At 34.6% G+C, this 24851-nt stretch overlaps 1 protein-coding gene across 1 annotated transcript in view; it reads right to left on the reverse strand.

Moving 5' to 3' along the window:
- Positions 1–20756, reverse strand: part of LOC117111028 — a 24605-nt gene extending 3849 nt beyond the window's left edge. Inside the window, exons 1-7 of the mRNA XM_033253891.1 lie at positions 19145–20756; positions 18716–18802; positions 13836–14006; positions 11330–11487; positions 9224–9358; positions 5846–5960; positions 3697–3874 (exon numbers count right to left, since the gene is read on the reverse strand). Of these exons, the coding sequence (XP_033109782.1) occupies positions 3697–3874; positions 5846–5960; positions 9224–9358; positions 11330–11487; positions 13836–14006; positions 18716–18802; positions 19145–20738 (2438 nt within the window). The 5' untranslated portion in view covers positions 20739–20756. The remainder of the gene's footprint in view (positions 1–3696; positions 3875–5845; positions 5961–9223; positions 9359–11329; positions 11488–13835; positions 14007–18715; positions 18803–19144) is intronic.
- Positions 20757–24851: the final 4095 nt, after the last annotated feature.

The raw sequence follows: 24851 nt of genomic DNA on the forward strand, positions 1-24851 counted from the left end.
CAGAAAAGGGGAGAAAGAAAGAAGAATAAAAAAAAGATGAAGATGATGATGATGATCCTGACAATAACAAGAGGTGATCCGCTAGTGTTAGCGGATCACCAAAAATAAAGGAACACGTCTTCAAGAGAATTGATTTTAGCTATAACATACTCACAGGTGGGAGACAATTAATCAAGATAAGCGAGATACGTTCAAACGAGTATAAAAAGTAATGACGTCATAAATGAAAATTCAGTTTTTTTCTTAATTCAAATGGCAATATGATGATGTCAGAATGTCCGATCAGCCATTATGATCTATAAAATCGTATCTACAACTCATGTGCTTTCAGAATATGTAATAAAAATTGGGGGTCACCTTTCATCCTAAGGAGCTAAAACTGATTAAAAATATTCATGGTTTTATGCATATATATATGTTGACGCACGTGTACATGCACGCTAAAAAGCGCAAATGGAAAATTAAGGTACATAATATTCAACCTTGACCTGAAGTTTATGCTCACCTAATATGATTTAGAAATGACGATTGGTTAAGATGATATAGGCTCATCAACTTTTTGAGGAAAGAAAGACTTGGGGGGGGGGTCATTTTTTTGACCATGATGACGTCATCAAAAAGTAAAAAGAAGTCACATATTTGAAAGAAAATTGTCTGAGCTATATTCATACTCAAATTTGGAAGACTATCGACCAAGGATAAGCAAGATACGCTCAAATGCGCATTTTCAAAAATGACGTCATCGATAAAATTCAGTTTGTTGAATTCAGATGGCAAAATGATGACGTCACAATGTCCGATCAGCCAAATAGGGGGTCTCCTTTCATCCTAAGGGGCTATAATTGATTAAAAATAGGCCTTACTTTAGCATATTTTCATTGTATATCGGCACAAATCCCCGCAAAGATCCCTATGTTTGATGCGCACATACGACATTGCTATTGGCCATAAGATAACCGAAAACAATGAAAATTTGTGAAAACAATTTCAGGAACCCAAAATATGCAAAAAAACCTAATTTCTAGCTTCCATACGTGCTGCACAAGTAAAAGTGCGCGCGCGTAGTGATAAATTACGAAAAATTTTGAAATGCTAAAAATGGCCTGAAACGTGCTCTAATTTAGTCAAAAAGTGATTTCGAGCATTTTAAAATTTTGACGCATGCATACGCGCGCGTTATGAAGCGCACGTGTAAAATCATGGTACATTACATTTAACATTAACCCAAAGTTAATGCTCACTTAATACGATTTCGAAATGGCAATTGGTTAGGCTGATATGATCGATAATGTAAAAATGCAAAATTGCGCGTAACCGACGTCACGCATGACTGGTCATCTTGGAAACCTTACCGTGACTATTCCAGACGAAGCCAAAATGATCGATGAAGCGACCTTGTGCATAGCTCGTAGCAATTTTGAGATATCGTGCGAATAAAAATGCAAGGAAAGGTAGAATAAAAAAAAAAAAGATGAAGTAAGAAGATCTCTGACAATAACAAGAGGTGATCCGCTCGAGAAGCGGATCACCAATGAGATGGTTAAATGCTTTAAATTTATATGATTAGGAAGAAATATACATATCTTATTTTTGGAGATTTCAAGGCAGTGGCAGGCGCAATAAAAATAAAGACATTTTTTTCAGAAATTCTTTTTTTTTCGTGGCGGCTGGTGCGCTAATTGGCCAAAAATAAAATTTTATTTTAATTCAAAATCATCATTATTGGCCGGCGGCGGGTTGGCTAAACAAGGTAAAAAAAAGGTCTTGCCTTACAGTAAAAGTTAGTAGTTTATCTAATTTTATGTCTGACCATTAATGTCCCTAGAAGATGGAAATACGTTGATGACCTAACATTGGGGGAAGTAGTGAATGCTAAAAAGGGAGATCAAAAAATGCAATCAATTCTTGATGATGTTAGCTTGTGGTGCGCTGACAATAGTATGCTTCCTAAACCCAGTAAATGTCATATTATGAGAGTGTCGTTTTTACAATCCCGTACTCCTGACCCCTTTTTTACCCTTAATGACCAGGTCATTGATGTGGTCGATTCTATGAAGTTATTAGGTTTATTTATTCAAAATGATTTAAAATGGGACAAACATGTGAATGAATGTATCTCTAAAGCTTCTAAGCGCCTTTTTACGCTTTCAGTTATAAGGAAAGCTAAAGCCTCTGTAAATGATCTTTTATGCGTTTTCATTACTTACATTCGTCCTGTTTTGGAATACGCATGCCCATTGTGGCATAGTTCTTTAACCATTATCCAACGAAATAGAATTGAGCGGGTTCAAAAGAGGGCGCTTAGGAGTATTTTTGGTATGGATTACTGTAGCTATGATAATGCTTTAATATTGTCCGGGCTCTCTTCTCTTAATACTAGGAGAGAAAATTTAATGATGATGTTTGGTAATGGAGTTCTTGCTTCGAAATTGTTTCGTGATATGCTTCCCCACTATCGCAATCACGGTAGGAATTTGAGAAATAATAATTTACTTAGTGCTCCTTTGTGTAGGACACAACGATGGAAAAGCTCCACCATTCCTAAAATTATTGATGGCATTAATAATTCTAAAGTTAAATTGAATTTGGATATTTTTCATCCATAATTCAACACTAACAATAACATTTTACATGGTGTAAGTTGCAGTAGTTTGACAATGATGCTTATTATTAGAATGTTAAAGTATTATATGGTATTGAATATGTTATATAAAAGTATATATATGTTTGTTAGTGCATATTTATGTGTATATTTTATGTATATATATTATTATATTGTATTAGAGATTATATATTTTTATATATTATGTATATATATATTGTGTATAATTTTGATATGATTATGTAATATATTGTAATATTGTTATGATTATGATAATAATAATAATAGTAATTATAATAATAATAATAATAATAATAATAATAATAATGATAATAATAATGATGTACTGTTTTTGTGTATCTTGCCTTTTTACTGTTTTCTTAATTGTTCACAGAGATTTCAGCTTATGCTGTCCTCTGTTTTTAATGTATTTTATTGGTGAATAATAAATAAATAAACCTGAATATATAATTTACTGTACATCTGCAGGTTCACATAAGTAGATAGGTTAGGCGAGACTTCTTTATACCTTGTTCCACAAACTTATTTTTTTAAAGATTGTCACAGGAGGACAAAAAAAAAATACAAATACAATTTTGTTTTCTTATAATACCAAATAGTTTTGCCAAAAACATTGAGACGGAGGAGAAAATAAAAATAAAATGTTAATGGTGAATGTAAACAGTGTAGTAATGGGATTGTTAAATGCTTTAAATTATATAATTAGGAAAAAATGTACACACCTTATTTTTGGATATTTCAAAGCAGCAGCGAGTGTAACAAAAATTAAGAAAAACCATAATTTTTTCTGAAATTTCCATATTTTAATGGTAGCGGTGCGATAATTGGCCAAAAACAAAATTTTATTTTTATTTGAAATCATCATTATTGGTGGGTGGCGAGTTCACTAAACAAGGTATAAAAAATGTTTCACCTTATCCATCCATAACATTAAATATTAGGCAAGAATTACTCAAATAATATTTAACCTATTATGGGGTGGTACCTTCACTTAAGAGACAAAGCATAAATATACATTACAAGATTTGAACCTAAGGATCAAGTCAACAGAAACTTAAAAAATCTCTACCAACCTGAACTTTGACTTCTGCTTTAGAATATGTTCCATCCAGGTTTCAAACATTGTAGATAAGAAGACGGTTACTATGGATACCTGAACCTCTGGTTGAAGACGACTGATGGCTTCTATGATTGGCTGGATTATCGTCACTGTAGAGGCTTTGGCGTACTGATTTGGTTCTGTGGGAAGAACTACAGAAAAAAAATTCCACAGACCAGTAGACCCAAATTATTCTCATATTTAATATCAATTTGTTTACTTTGGCAGGGTTCTCACCACACTGGTCGGCGGTGGTCGGGCCCATCCAGCACTCAACATTTCCGACCAGTATTTTTAGGCTGCCGACCACCACTATTTTTGCAATTGATAGTGGAAAAGAAAGTAGGCTAACAAAATACTTTCGTTGCACGACTACCAGAGTAGGGAGTTGTTGATTAACCTGATTTTGTCAGGCGGGGGGAGGGGGGGTAGGTTTTGATGCGTACATGCACGCTAAAAAGCGCAAATGGAAAATTAAGGTACATAATATTCAACCTTGACCTGAAGTTTATGCTCACCTAATATGATTTAGAAATGACGATTGGTTAAGATGATATAGGCTCATCAACTTTTTGAGGAAAGAAAGACTTGGGGGGGGGGGTCAGATAAAACATTTTTTTGACCATGATGACGTCATCAAAAAGTAAAAAGAAGTCACATATTTGAAAGAAAGTTGTCTGAGCTATATTCATACTCAAATTTGGAAGACTATCGACCAAGGATAAGCAAGATACGCTCAAATGCGCATTTTCAAAAATGACGTCATCGATAAAATTCAGTTTGTTGAATTCAGATGGCAAAATGATGACGTCACAATGTCCGATCAGCCAAATTGGGGGTCTCCTTTCATCCTAAGGGGCTATAATTGATTAAAAATAGGCCTTACTTTAGCATATTTTCATTGTATATCGGCACAAATCCCCGCAAAGATCCCTATGTTTTATGCGCACGTACGACATTGCTATTGGCCATAAGATAACCGAAAACAATGAAAATTTGTGAAAACAATTTCAGGAACACAAAATATGCAAAAAAACCTAATTTCTAGCTTCCATACGTGCTGCACAAGTAAAAGTGCGCGCGCGTAGTGATAAATTACGAAAAATTTTGAAATGCTAAAATTGGCCTGAAACGTGCTCTAATTTAGTCAAAAAGTGATTTCGAGCATTTTAAAATTTTGACGCTCGCATACACGCGCGTTATGAAGCGCACGTGTAAAATCATGGTACATTACATTTAACATTAACCCAAAGTTAATGCTCACTTAATACGATTTTGAAATGGCAATTGGTTAGGCTGATATGATCGATAATGTAAAAACACAAAATTGCGCGTAACTGACGTCACGCATGACTGGTCACCTTGGAAACCTTACCGTGACTATTCCAGACGAAGCCAAAATGATCGATGAAGCGACCTTGTGCGTAGCTCGTAGCAATTTTGAGATATCGTGCGAATAAAAATGCAAGGAAAGGTAGAATAAAAAAAAAAAAGATGAAGTAAGAAGATCTCTGACAATAACAAGAGGTGATCCGCTCGAGAAGCGGATCACCAATAACAAGAGGTGATCCGCTCGAGAAGCGGATCACCAATAACAAGAGGTGATCCGCTCGAGAAGCGGATCACCAATGAGAATGCCGACCACCACTATTTTTGCAATTGATAGTGGAAAAGAAAGTAGGCTAACAAAATACTTTCGTTGCACGACTACCAGAGGGAGTTGTTGATTAACCTGATTTTGTCAGGCGGGGGGAGGGGGGTAGGTTTTGATGCGGCGACCACGCCCCCTGGGTTGGGGGTGGTCGCCGACCACCTCTCCAAAATGCTGGTGAGAACCCTGCTTCGGGATATCATTGCAAATACAGTATTTGACAATGGATTTTTCCACTAAGCACCACCCCTTGGATATTGTTGCTAAAGGTCCCACAAAACAACATTTTTAAAACATACGCAAACATTTGCATTCGTGGGACAATATATGCGCTTGTTAAAACATGCCTGTATGCCAGGTTAAGTTTGATTGACACTTCAGAAAGGTTCATTCTGCCAGTTCCCACAAGATCAGAACAGCAAAACACAATACGTAGCTTCTCCTAACTTAGGACCCTGATATCTGTCCTTACCATTGGTGGTTTTCCTTCTCCAAAACTTTCCTATCGGCATTGTCTTCTGCCAATACTCGCTGCACATTTTGCCACAGTCCTCAGAAAACAGTTGACTAGTGAGTTTTGAAATATCCTGCAAGAAAATGACATTTTCATTTAATTCAATTGATTGATGTAAAAACATTATAACCCATTTTTTTTTATTGGATTTGATTTGAGTATATTTAGCAATCACAGTTAAAACACAAAAACAAGTATTTCTAAATAACTTGACAATGGAAAGCAAGGGGACCCCTCTTGAAATAATTCCCGGCTTTATATGTCTTTTAGAAGGTTACCACCATAGTACTGTATCTTCTAGCAGCACTTTTTTTTAAATTATATTTTTGTGTACACTATATCATCCTCATCTCAGGAAACCACTAGCTTTTTCCATTCCTGTCTGTCTTCAGTTAGTTCTTTAATGCCATCTGGTGTTAGTCCATCAGTTTGGAGTATCCCTGATAATTAATGTGTCTTCCTCTTCTGCCTACGCCATAGAAAGCACATAGGGCAAGAATGCATACTGGTTCGTTGACCTCAATGCATAAAATTTGGTCTAAAAATTTTAGTTGTTTTTACCTGACATCCAGTATTATTATGTCTTTTTTACTGTACTTGGAGATATTAAATACATCAAAATCAAAATTAAGAAGTATAGCCAGGGGTTTATGTAAGAGCTGGTGGCTGGCGCATTCGATCGTCTACTACGATGTTTTCGCCGGCTACTTCAATCAATGCTGTACAAAAATTAATACAAAAACCACCAGTACAATTAGCACAACAGGCCTGTAAAGAACCTTATTTACCTACACGGAGTTAATTTGCAATAGTATGCACTCATTTTGATGTTCCTTTCTGTTGAAATTTTGTTAAAATGTCTACCAATTTTCAGACTCCATGTTTGACTTTCATCAAAGAACTTAAATAGCAGAAGAATGAGCTGTTCCGCGTATTTGCATTAAAATCGATGGAGCATCCGCCCTCCTGCGGATGCAGTAAAATTTAAACATTTTACTAAGTGGAGAAACTACAGGAAACAAATGAACCAGAGCGGCGCCTTTATTATTACTACATAGCGCCTTTATTATTACTACATAGCGCTGCTACGCGGATGCAGTAAAACTTTTCTCCGTGTACCAACAATGCATTTCGACCGGATGTTCCACTATTTTGGGAAGCTGCTCTATCTTCTGCTATTTATTATCTTTGCTTTCATGAACTCACGGCGTAAACAAAGTTAAAGTTCAAAGTTCGACAGTCACGCCTGGGTGAGTCCATCAAAGAAGCCATGCCTCCAAATCACATGTTAGCCAATAAGATAATAGAAATTTCTCCTCCACCACATGCTCAGGTGATGACGACATACATCGTCCAAACTCTTTTTCCGTACATTGCGCTTCCGGGTTTTCTTATCACGGAGAATAAAAAAAACAGATCGTCATTTTAAAATTAATTTGTGTATGACTATGAACCTTTTATTTTCATTTCATTTTTATTTTACTAGCCCTCTTTGTGATGACACTGGCTCAAATTAGTTTACACTCGGTGGCAGAGGTAGCAAGCTGAACCAACTATATTGAATGCTGTTTACATTCACAATTTCAGAGTCATAGATAATACAATGATTAAAATGACAGAGCAAGCCAAAATCATCTCAATTCACATCACATGAGACATTTTTTTTCCAATGTGGTATCCATTCCTTTTCAATATCTGCGTAAATTTTAGAACTATTTTTTGCTCTCCTTATATGTTTTCTTCAACGCAGATCTACAGTAGGGCATAGGCCTAAATGGTGAATCCCCACAAATTGCAACATGTTTGTGAAAAGTAAACTACTTCATCATTATAAAAATTGTATTTTCAATTTATTTTGGTGGATTTTATTAAATGTGTATAAACTTAACAAAGGATGTATTTCAATTATTGAATCAATATTCTGACCTTAAATTCAGATGTTGAGCTCGAAAAATTCGTAAATTCTAGGCCTAGGCCTATTTTAACCTACTCAGTAAGTAAACTGATCAGGGAGGTTCTGATCATCACTTCATGTGATTGCGCATTTGCAACCACTGTGCAGTGTATACTAAGAAGTTCAAATGGGAAACTAATACCACGATGTTCAATCAACATCAATCAATGTGTTTGAATGGATAACTACAGGAAAATAATTTGTTAATAAAACATTGATAAACATTGTTCATTTTGTAGGATGCTTGAATACTGTGTGTGTGTAAACCATAGAGCTTTTAAACAACTAGAGTGCTGACGAGATGGTGAAGAAATGCAGAGATGTGTATGTGTACCATCCAAGATGGTATATATATTATTACCATAAATATGCCCTCTGACTGACTATTATTTCATTAATGATAATTAGTATTGATAATAACAAATTATTAAACTATTGTAGCAAAAAAGAGGCCAATTAAAGCATCTTATTAAAAAAAATAAAAATAAATAAAATCGTGTACATTACACCTATACGCCACAACGCTCGAGTTTCAAACATACGGGTAACTAGCTGTACTGAACTTTCTGTGTAAATTGAGGACGCCGTTGAAAATGATAGTGCTTAGGCGAAATTTGATTGGCTGAATCTATGGCAGCCATCTTGGTACACACACACACACAGCTCTGCGTATTTCGAACATCGAATACATTGCAGTTAGCGCTCTAATATTCTTATTATATCTCTATGGTGTAAACTTGTCTCTTTCTTGTCTGTGCCTGGGAGAGCCAGCTAAGTCCTGGTCCTAGCAACTGAGGTAGGCTGCAGGCTTATGGCGCCTAAGCCTCTGCCTAGGCCTAGATACTGTAGCCTTCATACACAGTGGCTGTAGGCCTATCTAACCTACAGTAGGCCTAAACTCACGATACGATATTTTCAGCTATTGTATGATATTCCTCTCATGAATAAACTTTTGGCTTTTTGAGATTCGCGAAAGTTTAATGTCGCGAAAACAGGCCGAAATTATCAATTCGCGAAAGTTTGTGGTTTACAATATCTATTTAGGCTAGGCCTATGTATGAAGAATATGTAAAAATATCAACTTTTTTACAGCTCAGTAGCTGATTCTTAAAACTGTTAAAAAAAAAAATGATGTAGAGAAATGTCATCAAATGGGCTCAAAAAACTCTAAAACCCTGGAGCGCAATGGCGCTTCGCCCCCTTGACCTCCGACCAGGGCTCTGCTCTGATGGTCATATTATAAATCTACATCTATTCTAACTATCTTCTTTACATTACATATTATACTTTTGTTGACCTAGGTGGTTTTAATTTTTCATAGGCTGATGAATAATGGCACCTTTGAATAATAACAAAGTAGGGATTACATTTCTGGATCTTACCTGAAGGTTGCTAAGAATTTGATTAAGTTGCACTGAAGAAGTTGACAGCTGATATTTGTTAGAATATGATTGGTTGGTTCCTCGACACATGATGTCAGTCAAATGAACCACTTTCCCACAAAGGCCTCTAATAATCTGAAAAAAGATGCCTTAATACAGTGAATGTTAATAAAGACATTTCACTTTGTTGATATGCATAGTCTAGTTTTCTATTGCACTTGATCATATGCATGTGATAAATCATTACTGTACTTTTCTTTCTGATGAAACTTAAATTATTTTTACAGCAATTTACAAGTGTACTCAGTGGCGTAAACGAAGAGTCTTGGGGCATCTGGCAAGGCTTTTTGACCCTACAACTGTACACGCCTGGGGGCTGGCTGGGTAGAGAGCATAGTGTTGTACTGTAGAGGACAAACCCACACTTCAAATTTTTTAACATTTTATGGATGTATTTTAAAGTGATTTTATATCAGCACCATTTAAATGCCCTGATAGGCCAATTTTGGTAAAAACAAAAATTGGTGATGCAAGAGCTCAGCTGTCCACTGGATATACAGTAGGCCTACAGTACTGTACATTTTTTATTTATTTATTTGTTCTTTATATTGGGTTTCCTCTTCAGTAACAAATTCCTGTTCTCCCAGAGGGCCCAGTACACATAAAACATTAAAATTCGAAGAATTTACAAATCATTAAAAAAAGTCTCATAAACTAGAAATTGCAAATTGCAAGTGAAGTGCTGCGAAGTACAACTGCATATAAGGCTAGGCCTATACCATCCTAGCTAGTCTAGGCCTAGAGGGATAAGGCTAGCGCGACATGTGGACGTTGGTACGTGTTGGTTAGTCTACAAACGTCGCCTAAAGTAATTGATTTTACCCGGCAGAACGAAAGGAAGAAACTCCGCTTCTTTGTTTCGCGTGCTTATTTTTTTTAAAGATTATCGAAACAGGGCGGAATAAAAATAAAATTTTGTTTTCTTATTTCGCTAATAGTTTTGTCAAAATCATCCAGATGGAAGAGAAAATAAAAACAAAATTTTATTGGTGAATTTAAAATAGGATGTGAATGCTTAAAATTTATATAATTTCATGAAGAAATATACATATCTTATCTTTGGAGATTTCAAGGCAGCGGAGGGTGTAATAAAAAAAAAGAAAAACATTTCTTTTTTCTGAAATTTCCACTTTTTCGTGGCAGCCAAATGGCCAAAAATAAAATTTTATTTTATACAGAATCATCAATATTTGCAGTCAGCGAGTTCGCTAGCAAGGTATAAAAAAAAAGTCTCGCCTAACCTTCCACTGATCAGTCAACATCATAAATCTTATATATTGTTAAGTGTATGGATCAAAAACCAATGGAATACACACTTATCTCCCTAGCTGCACAGTCCATAATTTTGCAGTTTGCAGTCAGCACATATTCAAACCTACTAAAACGTACACTCCCTATCATTTTTCATTTTAATTCAAGTATGAAACATGGCAGTCACTAATTGGTTAAACTGTGTGACATTTACAAACTTTGAAAAAATAAATAGCCTTGAAATTCTGCACTACAACTTTCCAAGTTAAATCATTTTTATAAAAATAAAAATGTTTAAATCAAAAAAACAAAAAAAAATTGTTTGGAGAAGATTATATACACTGAGTAAAACCAACGTCATCTGGTCAAACATGAATGCTTTAGAGATACAGTACTAGGGGAAAAAAGTGAAATTAGAATCTTAAAGAATAGTACGGAAAATTTCATATTCATACCACTAGTCTTTCTTATTGGAAACCAAATGCAAACACTGTGCCACATGCTTCCAATATCTCCAAGAACTATTTATTATTATTTATTTATTTATTTTTTTATATATAATATAGTGGTCCACATATGCTAAAGTTTTCAACGTGGATGCAGGCAATCCCAGCAGTATCCATTTACTTTTGGGTGGAGAAATGTAATACAGATATTAAAAGTGCCTTGCTAGGACAAGTAAAATACACAAGTACTGCAACCTGAACTTGAGGTTGGGAAATCAATCCATTCCCACTGAAAAAAGGTGCTTCAACAAACATTCACACTTTATTAATGACAATCATAATATCCTACCTGATGGTCACACTGAGTGACCAGAAGAAATTCTGCGACTGACCAGGAGGCCAGGTACTTCTCGGCTCTTGTCCAACACCAGTAGGTTCCGACATCGATTGCAGAGACTAACTGGAGAGCTGGGATAATATGTAAGCTATCAGACTTCTCAGTTGGTACTGTCAAAAAAATAAATGAATAACTTAAAAATTAAATATTGTTTTGAGCTTTACACAGTTTGTAATTAAATACCAACTAATTAATCAATAAACAAACAAAAATAACATTACACTACTGGTGGATCCAGAAATTTCTTGCCGGATGCAATAGCAAGTACCTATGGTCAATATGGGGAGGATGGTCGATGTTGGGGATGTTCTATCTAGTGTAAGGGACTAGGGGCTGCTGTACCCCTTGAAGCTACAGAGTTTTAGCTAATTCTTAATCTACTAGTATTAGTATAGTAGTAATAATAAATTATTTCATAATTAGAGATTTGTTGGCTGTAGGTAACTAATAAATCAACTGGGAATTTTTAGCCTATGTGCCTACATAAATAAAATATAATAGATTATAAATTTAACTGAATTTAATTTAAATCAAATATTTCTGTTTATTGCAATGAACTAATTGCATTAGCTCTATTGTACAATATAGCTCTAAAGATACTTTGAATTTAAAATGCACAAACATGCTTTACATAATACATGTGCAAGCCAACTATATTATCACTGATATCGTAATATGATAGGTTAGCTTTAAATGATGTTATCTTATCTGTTTATCACAATGCACATGAGAACTGCAACATTAGTATACATTATAAAGCACAGCAGAAATAGGCCCATAAAGGTGTTCATCAGTACACACTATTTGAAATTATAAAGTCAGTTGTGACGTCATCACTTTCATTTCAAAATTTTCCTATCCACAATCAATCACTAATTCGATATAGTGCCTCTGATTTTTTGTATAGTTGTGTTCAAAAACCTCAATGAAAGTAAAGGGTTTAAGATTGCGATGAAAATTTCATTGCCAGGCCAAACTCTGAACGCACACAGTGGATTAACCAATCTCGCTCAACGCCAGGCGCTGGTTAACATTTAAAATGAAACCTAGACCACAGACCAAGGCAAGGCCTAGCGAAAGCCATGGTTATGAGATAACAAGCCAATTGACTTAAAGTGGAGTAAAAAGAAAGGGCAACGCTGAAATAAAGCCATAATAATGTTTAAAATACATTTGAATCCATTAAACAAATGTCTACCCGGAGAAAATTTATGATTATGGCACCTAGATGGCCGGAGATTGCACTATCAGACTTAAATTTGAATATAAATTTCTTTTCTTTTTTTAAATAATTTTGAAAAATTAGGGGCATTTTTAATTCTGTACCCTGAAAAATGTGGACCTTTGGTAATTTTGGGGGGGTGCGTACGCACCTGTCGCAACCCACTGCGTACGGGATTGGGCAATGATGATAATGATGATGATAATGATGATGATGACGATGATAATAATGATGATGACGATGATAACAACGATGATCATAATGACGATGATGATGATGATGGTGACGACGATAATACTCAATGTATACTCTACAGATGTTATAATATAATATATGGAAGATCAAATTTATGCATTTTTAAAAGACTGTTCACAAAATTAGATAAACTGCATTTTCATGGGACACAGGATAGTGGAAAGCATAGGATTTATTATCAGAGGTTTCCCTGAGCTACAGTTGAAAGTACAAGTTAGAATAAAGAAAATGAACGATGATAAAAATTGTGAGAAATAAATTTCTAATTGTGTGCTAACATTTTTCCAGATTAATTTTAAATTTACTAAAGACTAAATTTGGTTTTTCCAGGGTGGTGGGTAGTTAATTCCATGTTAAAATGCCAATTGTAATGATGGACTTGCAATGATTTTCTAGTACAGCAGGTAAGTATGTACAGTATTTCCTGGTTTTTACATTAAGAGCATTTAAATGAATTTAGTATAATATTAATGTGACAAGAAATATAAGACTACATACATTAATACTTAATCAAAAATACTGAATAGATTATTAAGATTGAAAACAGATCGGCCATGTAGTCATGCCATCCAGCTCCAGAAATTGATCGAATTTCCCTTTTTCAAATAAGAACAATTTTGTTAGGATGAATGTTGTCAGCGTTTCCCCGCATGGAAATCATGTAATTAACAGAAAGTAAGTCAAGACAAGAATACAGTAGAGAAAATAGAACTTGGAAATGTTGATCTGAGTTTGGTGATTACATGCCAGTATTAGATGGTTTGGAGACATAAAGATACAGTATGATAGGTTTATTAATTCTCTCAACTGTAGGTTGGGAGCTTATTAATACTGCTGTGATATGAAATTATCTCATATGAAACTCCAGCGCTGAATTACTGTAATCTAACTTGGTACTTAATCAGAGTGCATGGTGTATTATTTTACAAACACAATAAAGAATTGGCAGTCACAGTATGATTGTAGTATTAATATTATTACCTTTCCCCATTCTGTTGAACATATAGATGGTTTGACTGGCCATCAGGACTGAGATAAGCGGAAGGATGGATGCCTGAAGGAGGGAGCACGTTCTGGATCCCTCTTGTTCTGGTTGTAATGTTGCTGGCAGGCACTTATCTGACAATGCCGATCCTAAAGTATCACATAATTCTGGAAGAGATAAAAAAACTAATACCGTAATTCACTTGCACTATTAAGGTACACTGCCACTCAAAAAATTAGGAGGAAATACTGTACATAAAAAAAAACTTCAAGGTCAACTACATAGTAATTCAGTGGTTCTCTACTTTATGACCGATGAACCAAATGAACATCCAGGCAATATCTATGCTGCAACCCACTTCCTGTGACATAAAAAACATATACTCAAAATGCATCATCAAAATTGATGTTAATGATGCTTACAGCTACTGCAGTCTCTTGTGCCAACAAATTTGAACATGCTGATACAGTGTAAGATTTCAATTTCCAGTTTTTGGTCTTGAAAATAGTATAACTGAAGGCGACTCAGCAATATGTTTAGGGAGGTACAGTAGTTCCAAAAGTGGCAGCTGAATATAAAAATTATCTGTGGCCTTAGGATTTGGTGTTAACTTTAGGAACAATGAGCAAGTCAGAAGAATCGAGGGCGGTTAAGAAGACATACAAGTAGGCATAAAGTTGGCTTGCTGGAGTCGCAGTGCTTTAAATGTTAGAGGAATTTTATAACTTGCTTGAATAGTTAATGGGAAGCCAGTAGGCCTACTACATAACGGGAGACATGTGCAATTGTCATTTAGTCTGTGTCCACAAATTTAATAATTTTAGACAACAGTGTTAAACATCTTAAAATGTTTTAAAACATTTTGTATTTTTTTATGTTCATCTAAAATCACACCTTTTCCACATAATTTTACTATACTCTATTGAACTGCTGTCTGTCAGTATTCAAGATTCTATTATATAGTTTTTATGATGATAATGATAAACAAATAAAACATTCAGTATACACTCTATAGCATAGACTTGCCACAAGTCTCTTTAATTTATTATTATTTTTCTTATTCTGGATAGCACCACCAATGAGAAAGTTAATTTAGAGAGCTAATCCGAAAAATATGAAATCGAGTATAGGACGCCAATTAAATTAGGTATGGTGCGCACAAAGTGCAATAAAGAGTGAATTACCCAAAATTAGGGCCTGGAACCCAGGCTATCTATAACAAAGCCTGGTTTCCATAAAAATGCCTGTAAAAAGTAATAAAATAAAATTTAAAAACAAAAGTATTTAAATAAATAAATTGAAAAAAAAAAAAAAAAATAATAACAATAATAATAATAATAATATACGTACTGACTCTAGCATGAGTAGTAGCTTGCCACCCCCCCCCCCCCCCCATTGGGGGGAGGCAGCAAAAGGAGAGAAAATATGTAGATCAAGTAATTGCGTAAAACTAAACTAAAAATTGATAGAAAGAAAATTAAATATTTAAAAAAAAGGTATCAGAAAAATTTAAGATGGCTTTGATTTCTTTACTGTTTTATTCATATACAGTATCCAACTTGTAAATACTTAAACAAAACAAAAAATTTAAGTTGCTGTATGTGAATTACTTTAAGTTTATGAACAGAATTTATACTTTGTTTACCTTGGCAATGCGTTTTCCACTTGACTACATTTTAATGTTCACTGATATCATAGTGTCTGGAAAGTGCTCACAATAAGTATGAATGAATACATGTTTAATTCTAATTGGCTATGGGATATAGCAAGCTTACTGTACAATCATTCTAGGGTTTTGTTAAACATCCTGAGCTTTTCCTCCTGATTGGCTAATTAAGATACAGCAAGACTGCATTCAATCTGATATTGAGCACGTCCTGAGATACCATTTCTGTGATTGCCTATTAGACACGGCATGCCTGCATTAAACATGATATTGAGCATGCTGCCGTATCCTCAAAATCCCATTCCTATGATTGGCTAAGACACAGCATTTTGAGCATGAATATTAAGTTAATGTACTGTAGCCTACTGTGTAAGATCTTTCTGCTATTTTTGATAGCAAGCCTGCATTCATTCCTAGGTTGTCTGAGTAAACAATCCTGGCTCTCCTTCCTGTGGCTAAATAAAGCACTCTATATTTTAATTTTATTTATAGTGAGCATTATGGTCCTGAGCAACCACTTTTGTGATTGGTGAATACAGCAATATTTTCCATGTTGTACAGTATAATCTTGGGCTCTTATAAAACTGGCTCTGTGATACAGAGAGCCTGGTATCACTTTGATTATTTAATTTGATAGGTAAAATAAGATGCAGCACAGTACTTATAGTTTTCAAACCATGCCCGTTAATGTACACAAGCTTAATTATCACAGTATAATATGTGGAACATTTTAATGTACAGCATGGAGAGATACCACAGTGAATTACATAGTACAAACCAATTAACCTTTAAAAGCTTAAGTAATACTAAAGTCATGCATTTCGTAAAGTGCACAATTGTAATAAAATTATTATAGGACTTTCTGTTGTTCCAGATAATTAAATCAAGAATAATTATATGTTAGAACAAGGTATCTATTTGCATTCTTCAGATATATAGGCAAAATAAGGTAATTAGGTAATTCGAAATACTGTACGCTACAATATTTCACAGTACTGTACCTTTGGAGAAAAAGATAAAAGGGTGAAAAAAGTCAGACTGGTTTAAAGTCAAAACAGGTGTCAAGCAGGGATGTGTCATGTCTGGATCCCTCTTCACACTAGCAGTATATTGGTTGATGAGATATACAACCAGAAGGAAAAATGGAATTAGATGGACACTACACACAACACTAGATCATAATTATATAGATGATATCACACTGATCTCAAGCACTAAAGAACAACTTCAAGATAAAAACAGACAGACTGGTATTCTGGAAGAAATATAGGCTTAAGAATAAACAAAAAGACGACAAAAGTATTAAACGTGAATAAATAACATGATGAAACAATCAGAGTAGAGGAAAGTGAACTAGCAAAAGTAGACAACTACATTTAGGATCACTACCTTTAACTCCGTGCAACGATCTCCAGAGAGAGGGGTACCGACACTGACATCAAAAGAAGAAAATTGTACTTTCATATTAACAGGCCTTTAAACTAACTAGATAAAATTTGGTACAGTATTCTATCTAAGGAAAAGACCAAGCTGGAAAATTTCTGTTCTACTGTACAGTACTGTAAAGTGCAGAAACTTGGAAGATAACAAAACAAGTGATGAACGAAAGCTCAACACATTCCAAAGATGAGAAAAATAATGAAGATACACTGGCCAATGAAAATAACATGAAGTAACCAATACTAAGGAACAAGTCAAGAAATACATAAAGAGATGGCACTGCATTGGCCATCTCCTTTGACCATCTCCTTAGAAAAGAAAATGGGAATTATGCCATACTACAAAATGGACTCCAAAAGGCAGATGAAAAAGAGGCAGACCAAGAACCACCTGGAGAAGAACAACAGAAAAAGAAAGAAATAAATTTGGATGGAGAACCTGCATCAGCAGTGGCCAGAGATAGAACGAAAGGTAGAAAGATATTACTCAACAAAGCCACAATCTCCTCCACAGTTAAAAGAGAGGAGCAGTAAGGTATGGTAATGGATTGATTTTATCAGAGGTATTTTTATTAAACTGCTTATACTCTAACTGCAAGAAAGTAGCTTAGTATACAGTTTAGCTCACTCAGCTAAACTGGTGTAGCCACTGTGTGTGCGGAGAAGCATAGCGACCCTTCCAGACTGTAGTTCTTTGACCGATTCAATTCTATCGCTGCTCTCCTTGTGTTTCAGGTGCCGTGCTGAAATACAAGTTTACACTTACTGTTTTTGAATGAGATAGCCATTGATGTGTAATTATTTTGCTTTGAACATTTCCAATGGGGGGAGGGGGAGACTGGGGACCCTGCAAACCTCCTATATACGCCACTTTGTGATAGTGTTAGTATTGTGACATAAAATGAATATCATTATTGGAAAGAGGAGGGGGATTTGCTCATGGTACAGTATCAATTAATACTAAACTATGCAAGTAGATTAAAAAATGAACACGATATTGATGATAACCAATTTGCATTTTAATCTGGAAGAGACCAGTTTCTACCAATTACTTAAGCATTTGCGATTGTAACCATGGCAATGTGAGTTATTTTATAATTACTTATGATCACTCAAATTAAGTGCACTTAGGTACATGAAAAACTTCTTAAAATGTAAAGAGCAATACAGTATAATGGTATACAGAACAAACACGATTTGTCCTAGAATAAAAAAAGATAATGTAAAAGGAGTGATGTCAGTTTTTTAGTTTAAGACCAAATTTAACTGTCTTTGTAGGCAATTTGGTTGATTTTGTACCATATGACATTAGTTGTTTTGCCCACTGCATCGCTCATCGTTTAAATATTGTTCCACCACACATTTTTTCTCCATCCAAATCGTCCATTGCACGTTCCCTATGGATATGAAATGACTTCAACCTAATACAATCTTATGATTGGTTAAGACACGGGACCGACATTTTCAGGAGGGTTAAATCCATGAAATGATGTCACGCCAATACAGTAACCTTTCTCAGGCCTACTCCTTGCTGAACTTGTCTTAGCGGTGTGTGCAATGTATCAGAGATTTTGTTTGCTGTAAAGTATTTTAATTTTAAGGTAGATTGTTCAATTTCAAGTACAGTGTCAACAATTTTTTTTCTCACTTATCTGACAATATGCTGAGAATTGTTATTTTAGAAAAAAACAGAAAGAAATAAAAATAAGTTTCATAATGATACATACACTAGAAATTAACAATTACAGATAATTGGAAAAAAGTAACTTACTAATATCGGATGCTGCCATGGCAACAGAGCTGAATAATTTATAACTTAATGACTGCAAGGAAGAGGCAGCACTATGGGGAAGGCATTCTGTAAAGAAAAATAATTTATTATTACATCTGTGGAAGAGATTTCTGTAAAAACAACAATAGTCTAGGTTGATTAAACCGGCCACAATACTGCAGTATACAAAGCAGTGCAACCAACATATATTGCCCCAGGGATTTATCAGAGATTAACTTTTAAAATAGCTCAATAAATAATTGTCAAGTTAATTACCACCTGATGCAAGTGGTTTGGTTTTTTTTACAAATGCTCAAACGAATTATATTAAATCCATCCAGAATAGAGCATGCAAGATTATGATAATGCAACCCATGTTGTGACAATGAGAATCAAATAAAAATTTGAAATACTGTAATAATTACAAACCTTCCATACATAATGCTTCTAACATGTCTTGTATAATAATCAACTGTGCAATGCCACATTGAAAGACATGTCCAAGATGAAGATGGTCATGCTCCTCTATCCTTATCCTCACTAAAGTTAATACACTATGCAACTCAGTTGTAAAGTTGTTCCACAATTGATCCATATACCAACTACACAATTGTTTCTTTGTAGTGAACGATTCAGAGTCTTCCCAACTGACAGATTTTCTCCTGCTTAAACGTTGATTTTTGTAAGATTGTGAGTTTTCTTTTGCACTGTGACGCCTGGTATGCAGCTGGCCTCTTGACACCCGTTTCTGTGAATTTTGGAACTTTGGATGGAGAAATGCGGTAGAGAAGGAGGCAATTGATAACAATTGTGACATAAAATCTTCCTCTTCTGCTTCAAGTTTTAGTAGTGGTGATGCAGCTTTTGACAAATTCAGACACTGCAAGTCACTTGCAGATAACAACTTCGCTTTTAAATCACTTTTCAGTTTTACTCCTGATGTCAACTCTTGTGAAGCATAACTCATTTCACCTGTAGTAATGCATGTTTGCCAATTAAACGTCTTTGGCGGTTGCATAAGCATTCCAGAGAGGTCTTTATTTTCGCAAAAAGAAGTGATAGTACGAAAGGCTACCAATTTTGATCTTTCTGAAGCGACAAATCCAAGCAGATTTTGCATGGTAATGGACTTAATTAACCCAGGAGCATTGAATGCATTAAAGACACTGGATGAAAAATGCATTGCATCGGAATCCTTTTGTAGAGATGTGTCTTTTCCCATTACCTGTTTAAGAATTGCATTGTATTCTTCAATTCCACGTGTAATGCTCCATAAAAAATCCTGATGGAGTTCATCTCCTTTGTAATATGCAAATACAGACAAACCAATACGTATCAGGTCATATAACCACCATATTGCACTTTCCTGTAGTCTTAACAACTTATCTTTCACAGTTTGTAACTCTGAAATTAATTCAGAAAAAAAGGGGTAAAGCGACTTTTCTGAGTGAACCTTGTGTTGAATTGATGTCCAGTAATTGAGGTACACACGCAGATCATCACAAAAACCTTCAAGGTACTCCAGTTTGGTTTCAAACTTCACAGAAGCAGGTTGTCCATGCTGCTGCAGATGTTGCAAAATACTGTACTCCTCATGAACGTTGATCTTCAGGTGACGCACAAAAGCTTCAAAACGGCGTATACGCACTATACAGTCTCTTAGTACCATAGCCTTTGCACGACTCGCCATTAACACTTGTAATTCTCTGTAGCATATTCCGATCCTGACACTATGTTTGTTATGTACAAAAGAGGTAAATCCTGGTGCTTTCAAGCAGGTGTGTCGACCAGGGAACACTGGCCTGAAACACTTTTCCAGCATTTCTATTCCATGATTAATATCATCCATCGACAGGTTGGAAAAAACATGCTTGTTTTTTGTTAAGACATTTGACTTGAAAGTGACATTCCTCCGGTGTGGGGGCGTGTCAAAATCCTGTGTAGGCTGCGCATGGAACTGATGTAGGTTTTGATGGCGCTGTAGTTGTGTAATTGGTGTCGCAACCAAGACCGATGGATCCATTCTCCAAACACTGTAATGATAAAAAAAGTAACAGAAACTGTAATGTACAATAACAACAAATAATCTAGCAAGTGCAGAGACCTTTACTGCCCATTGACACCTTGCAAATGTTTATTTGCCAAGGCAAGTAATATGCTCGAATCTGAACTAAAAACAGGGAAAGGCTCAGCCTTGTAGGCAGCGTACAGTATATTATTATTATTTAGTCACATTTTGAAGTCCACATGGGGAAATGGGGGAGAAGGATGAGGAACAGAATAGCGGTTGCCTGCAAAAAATATGGAGGGATGAAACAGATTAAGGATGAAAATATAAAAAAACTAAAAGAAAAACAGATGATGTCAAATCGAATTGCGCATGCACGAACAGCCCACACGAGTAGTCAATCTTATTTGACATACCAAATTGTTGTGTTTTCACTTATTAACCATCTGTAAGTTGAATTTTATCCACGTCAAACAATTTTTCAATGCCATTTTGGATTCGACTTTTACCTGATTTACATGTGAAGTTAAATTCAACAAAAAGTAACAAATTGTAACCGAGCTATCTCTGAAGTTATTCCTACCGAGATATAAAACATTCCCACGCGTCTGAAAGGTAATGCTAAGGTCATGTAAAATTTATTCAATTTTATTCAATGAATCATTTTTGCCCCTACTACGACTTAGGCTCAGCCTAGGCCTAGTTAAGAACTCCTGTCATAGATGGACTGTTGAACTCATCATCACGATAAACATTCGAAGCAATCAAATGCCCTTAACTGCTGTACTACTGTAGGCCTACTACTACTAGGCTTAGGCCTAGCCTAGCTTCCGACGTTTGTGTCGACTCTTTATAATACTATTACTAACACCATCCCTACGTTCATTTATGTATCATCTTCTTCTACCATTACTAATTAACATCAGTAACAAGGGTAATTCATCCATCATTGAGGAAAAACTAGGCCTATCTATTTCTAGTGGATTGGAATCGTCTGCAGAAGGAAAAAATTTAAAAGAAACCCGCGAAACACAATAGATTTTTGTTGTGTTGGAATTCCTGCGCATGCGCAGATCCATCCATGCTGCACCTCAGAAGCTTTATCAGCCTTGCAAGGCTGGTAAAGATTACCGAGACATTCCAAGATTTTACAAGGATATTACACAGAGGTACTTTCACACGTGCCGTAAAATGTTACTTTTGGTACATTTGGTTACATTTGGAAAGATTTTTGTACGTGTGAATCGGGTATTACTGTAGGCAAGTTCAACTGTATTTAGAAATTAATGAAAGGCAGTGGCTATTGTTACACCAGTTATGAACTAAAATGTCATAATTGAATCCATACTGCAATAACATCCAATCAGAATTAGGCATTGGTTTTAAGACTTTAAAGCTAAAAAGGATCAGGCATCTACACCAGACTTTTCTTGTGTATCATGGCTGCAAAAGGAAATTGTGTGGTGGGTCAGAATTGAAGATATTTTTTTCGTGATATTAAACAGATGTGTGTATCAATAATTCATTGTTTACATCATTGGTTTGTCCAACTTAGGAATGCATGCAGTTCAAGCTTGATCTCCATATTATTAGTAGGATAACTTTCTGTATTGTAGGTATGAGTAAGTTCAACATTATACACTCTACGTGCTACTAACTATGTTCCAGACCAAAGAAGGCCTTGCACAATACATAGGTCTACATGAATCTTCATGTGATTGGATTTAAGATATATTCACAAGTATCATGAATATACAATACTGTACACTATTTAATGACCAAATATTTTTGTTGAACTATAATATGATTCCATGTAAAGATTATTTTTCGTCGCACCAAGGATTGTTCAGCACACCCTAACCTAGATCTAGCTCTAGGCTAGCCTACATTACCAGAAAGTAGGATTTTTTTTCATACTTAAAAGTCAGGCTCCGGAGGAAAGAAATTTTTTGATATGTTGTAGAACTGATTTTTCGAAGACAGAAAAAAGTTGTTTGATGAAAAACTGGGGCAATGGTGAATGAGATACAGATTTTTCGATATATAAAATCTGGGGGAATAAGGTGTAAAAATGTGCAGTTACGCCCATTTTTCCCCCAGTTTTTAAATATTAAAAAATCTGTATCTCATTCACCGTTCCCCAGTTTTTCGTCAAACAACTTTTTTCTGTCTTAGAAAAATCAGTTCTACAACATATTAAACATTTTTTTCCTCCGGAGCCTGACTTTAAAATGAATGAATCAAATTGACTGAAAAAATAACTACAATATTTGATGAGTTCCATAGTAATACAGATCACTTCGGTCGCGCCACATTTAGGTTGCCCTTCATTTCAGTAGTGCTTCATTGGGTTGCAGTGTATGGAGCGCCTATAGAATTGTAAACAAAAATCTACATTTTTTTGTGTTTTTGAATTATTAATTTTTATCATGCCATAGAATTTGATTGGTTTTTATGTACGTATCTTTTATTGTGTAATTATGTTTCCATTAAGATATATATTTTGATCATAAAACATAAAAACATATGGACAATGCTCTTTTTCTGTTCAGGCACCTACAGTATCTTTGGAATCTGTTACCTCTTTCTGTTCGACAATCTTCAATTTTAAACTCATAAAACTAATTTGAAAACTTTTTTGTTAACAAAATCGCTTTAATTGGGTTAATTGTTCACTGCGCCTTTGATAATGTTTTTTGAATTGGCGTGTTATAAATTTCTGCATATTATTATTATTAATTATTAATACTTTAATAAAATGGATACAATTATATGAAATAAGTATAGTAGCCAATGATTAATGTATCATACGTTTCTTTTCTTGTTCTTGCATTTATGTTTACTGTACGATAAAAATGAATACTATTGAAATTAGTAAAAACTAGGCCTACATAATGAATGGAAATAAAAGAATAAAATATTTTAATATTTATATTTTCCACCATAAAATATCAATTCTTTTTTTAAATACCGGGTACATACATTTTAATAATGGCGTTTCAGGCTTCTTATTATAGCCAAAAATTTCATACTTGATAGCCCTATTGTATTTATAGTTGACTATTAAAAAACTAACTACTGTATAAAGTATTAAATATTAAATTTGAGAAACATTCTCACAAAAAAGTTTGCCATGGTACTAGTGAAGCATACACAAGGTTTTCTTTAAATTTTTAAATTTCCATTTATGATATAGTACATAGTAAAATATATAGTTTAAATATAAATTTATTATAAATTGTAATAGTCATTTCAGGTTTCTTTTAAATCACTAGGACTTTTCCCAGTTGCCTAGAAACTACCCTAAAAACATAATTTGTAAAGAAATTCTGAGAACCACATACAGGTTACCACAACAGTGATTCCTTGTACATTACAGTCGCACTCAGGAAATACAGAAATAGGATGATAAAACATCTATTTTTAGGTACAAACACATGTGATGGAAGTGTGAAGGTACATTAATCATTGTCTAATATACTTATTTTTATAATTGTATCCATTTTGTTAAATGTAGATTTTTGTTTACAGCTTTATTAGCACTCCATACACTGCAACCCAATGAAGCATGACTGAAATGAAGGGCAACCTAAGTGTGGCGAAACAGAAGTGATCTGTGTTCACCACTAATCATACATAATACTTTGTTATTGACTGACTTTTTTCAGTTTTATTTCATTATAATGGATCAAGAAAAGTACACGATGAAATTTATACAAATATCAAACATCTGTCTTGTTTCATCTTGGATTCATTACAGCCTCAAGATTGCTTTCCTTGTAAATATTCTTTAAATCTACCATACTAAAACATGCTGCATTTTTTTTAATTTAAACCTGTGAGCTGGTAAGAAAATTATAAATAGAAATTTATTTAAAAATTAAATATACTGTAAGTGAAAATAAAAGAAATAACATTAAACAGACTGTAAAGTAAGGCATGCGAAAAAATCGTATTAAATCGTTTATTGGTTGCATTCACTAACCTTTGAACTTATTTACAAAGTAAACAGGTCAAAGTTTACTTGCGCTATTTAAAAATATTTTTTTCATTGATCGGTCACGGAGTTACAGTGTACGGAACTTTTTCTTTGAAATAAAGCATCATTCTCTTATACACATCTAGATG

The sequence above is a fragment of the Anneissia japonica genome, unplaced genomic scaffold, assembly GCF_011630105.1.
Source record: "Anneissia japonica isolate Jap-2015-1 unplaced genomic scaffold, ASM1163010v1 scaffold573_len2283161_cov171, whole genome shotgun sequence".
Taxonomy (NCBI): domain Eukaryota; kingdom Metazoa; phylum Echinodermata; class Crinoidea; order Comatulida; family Comatulidae; genus Anneissia; species Anneissia japonica.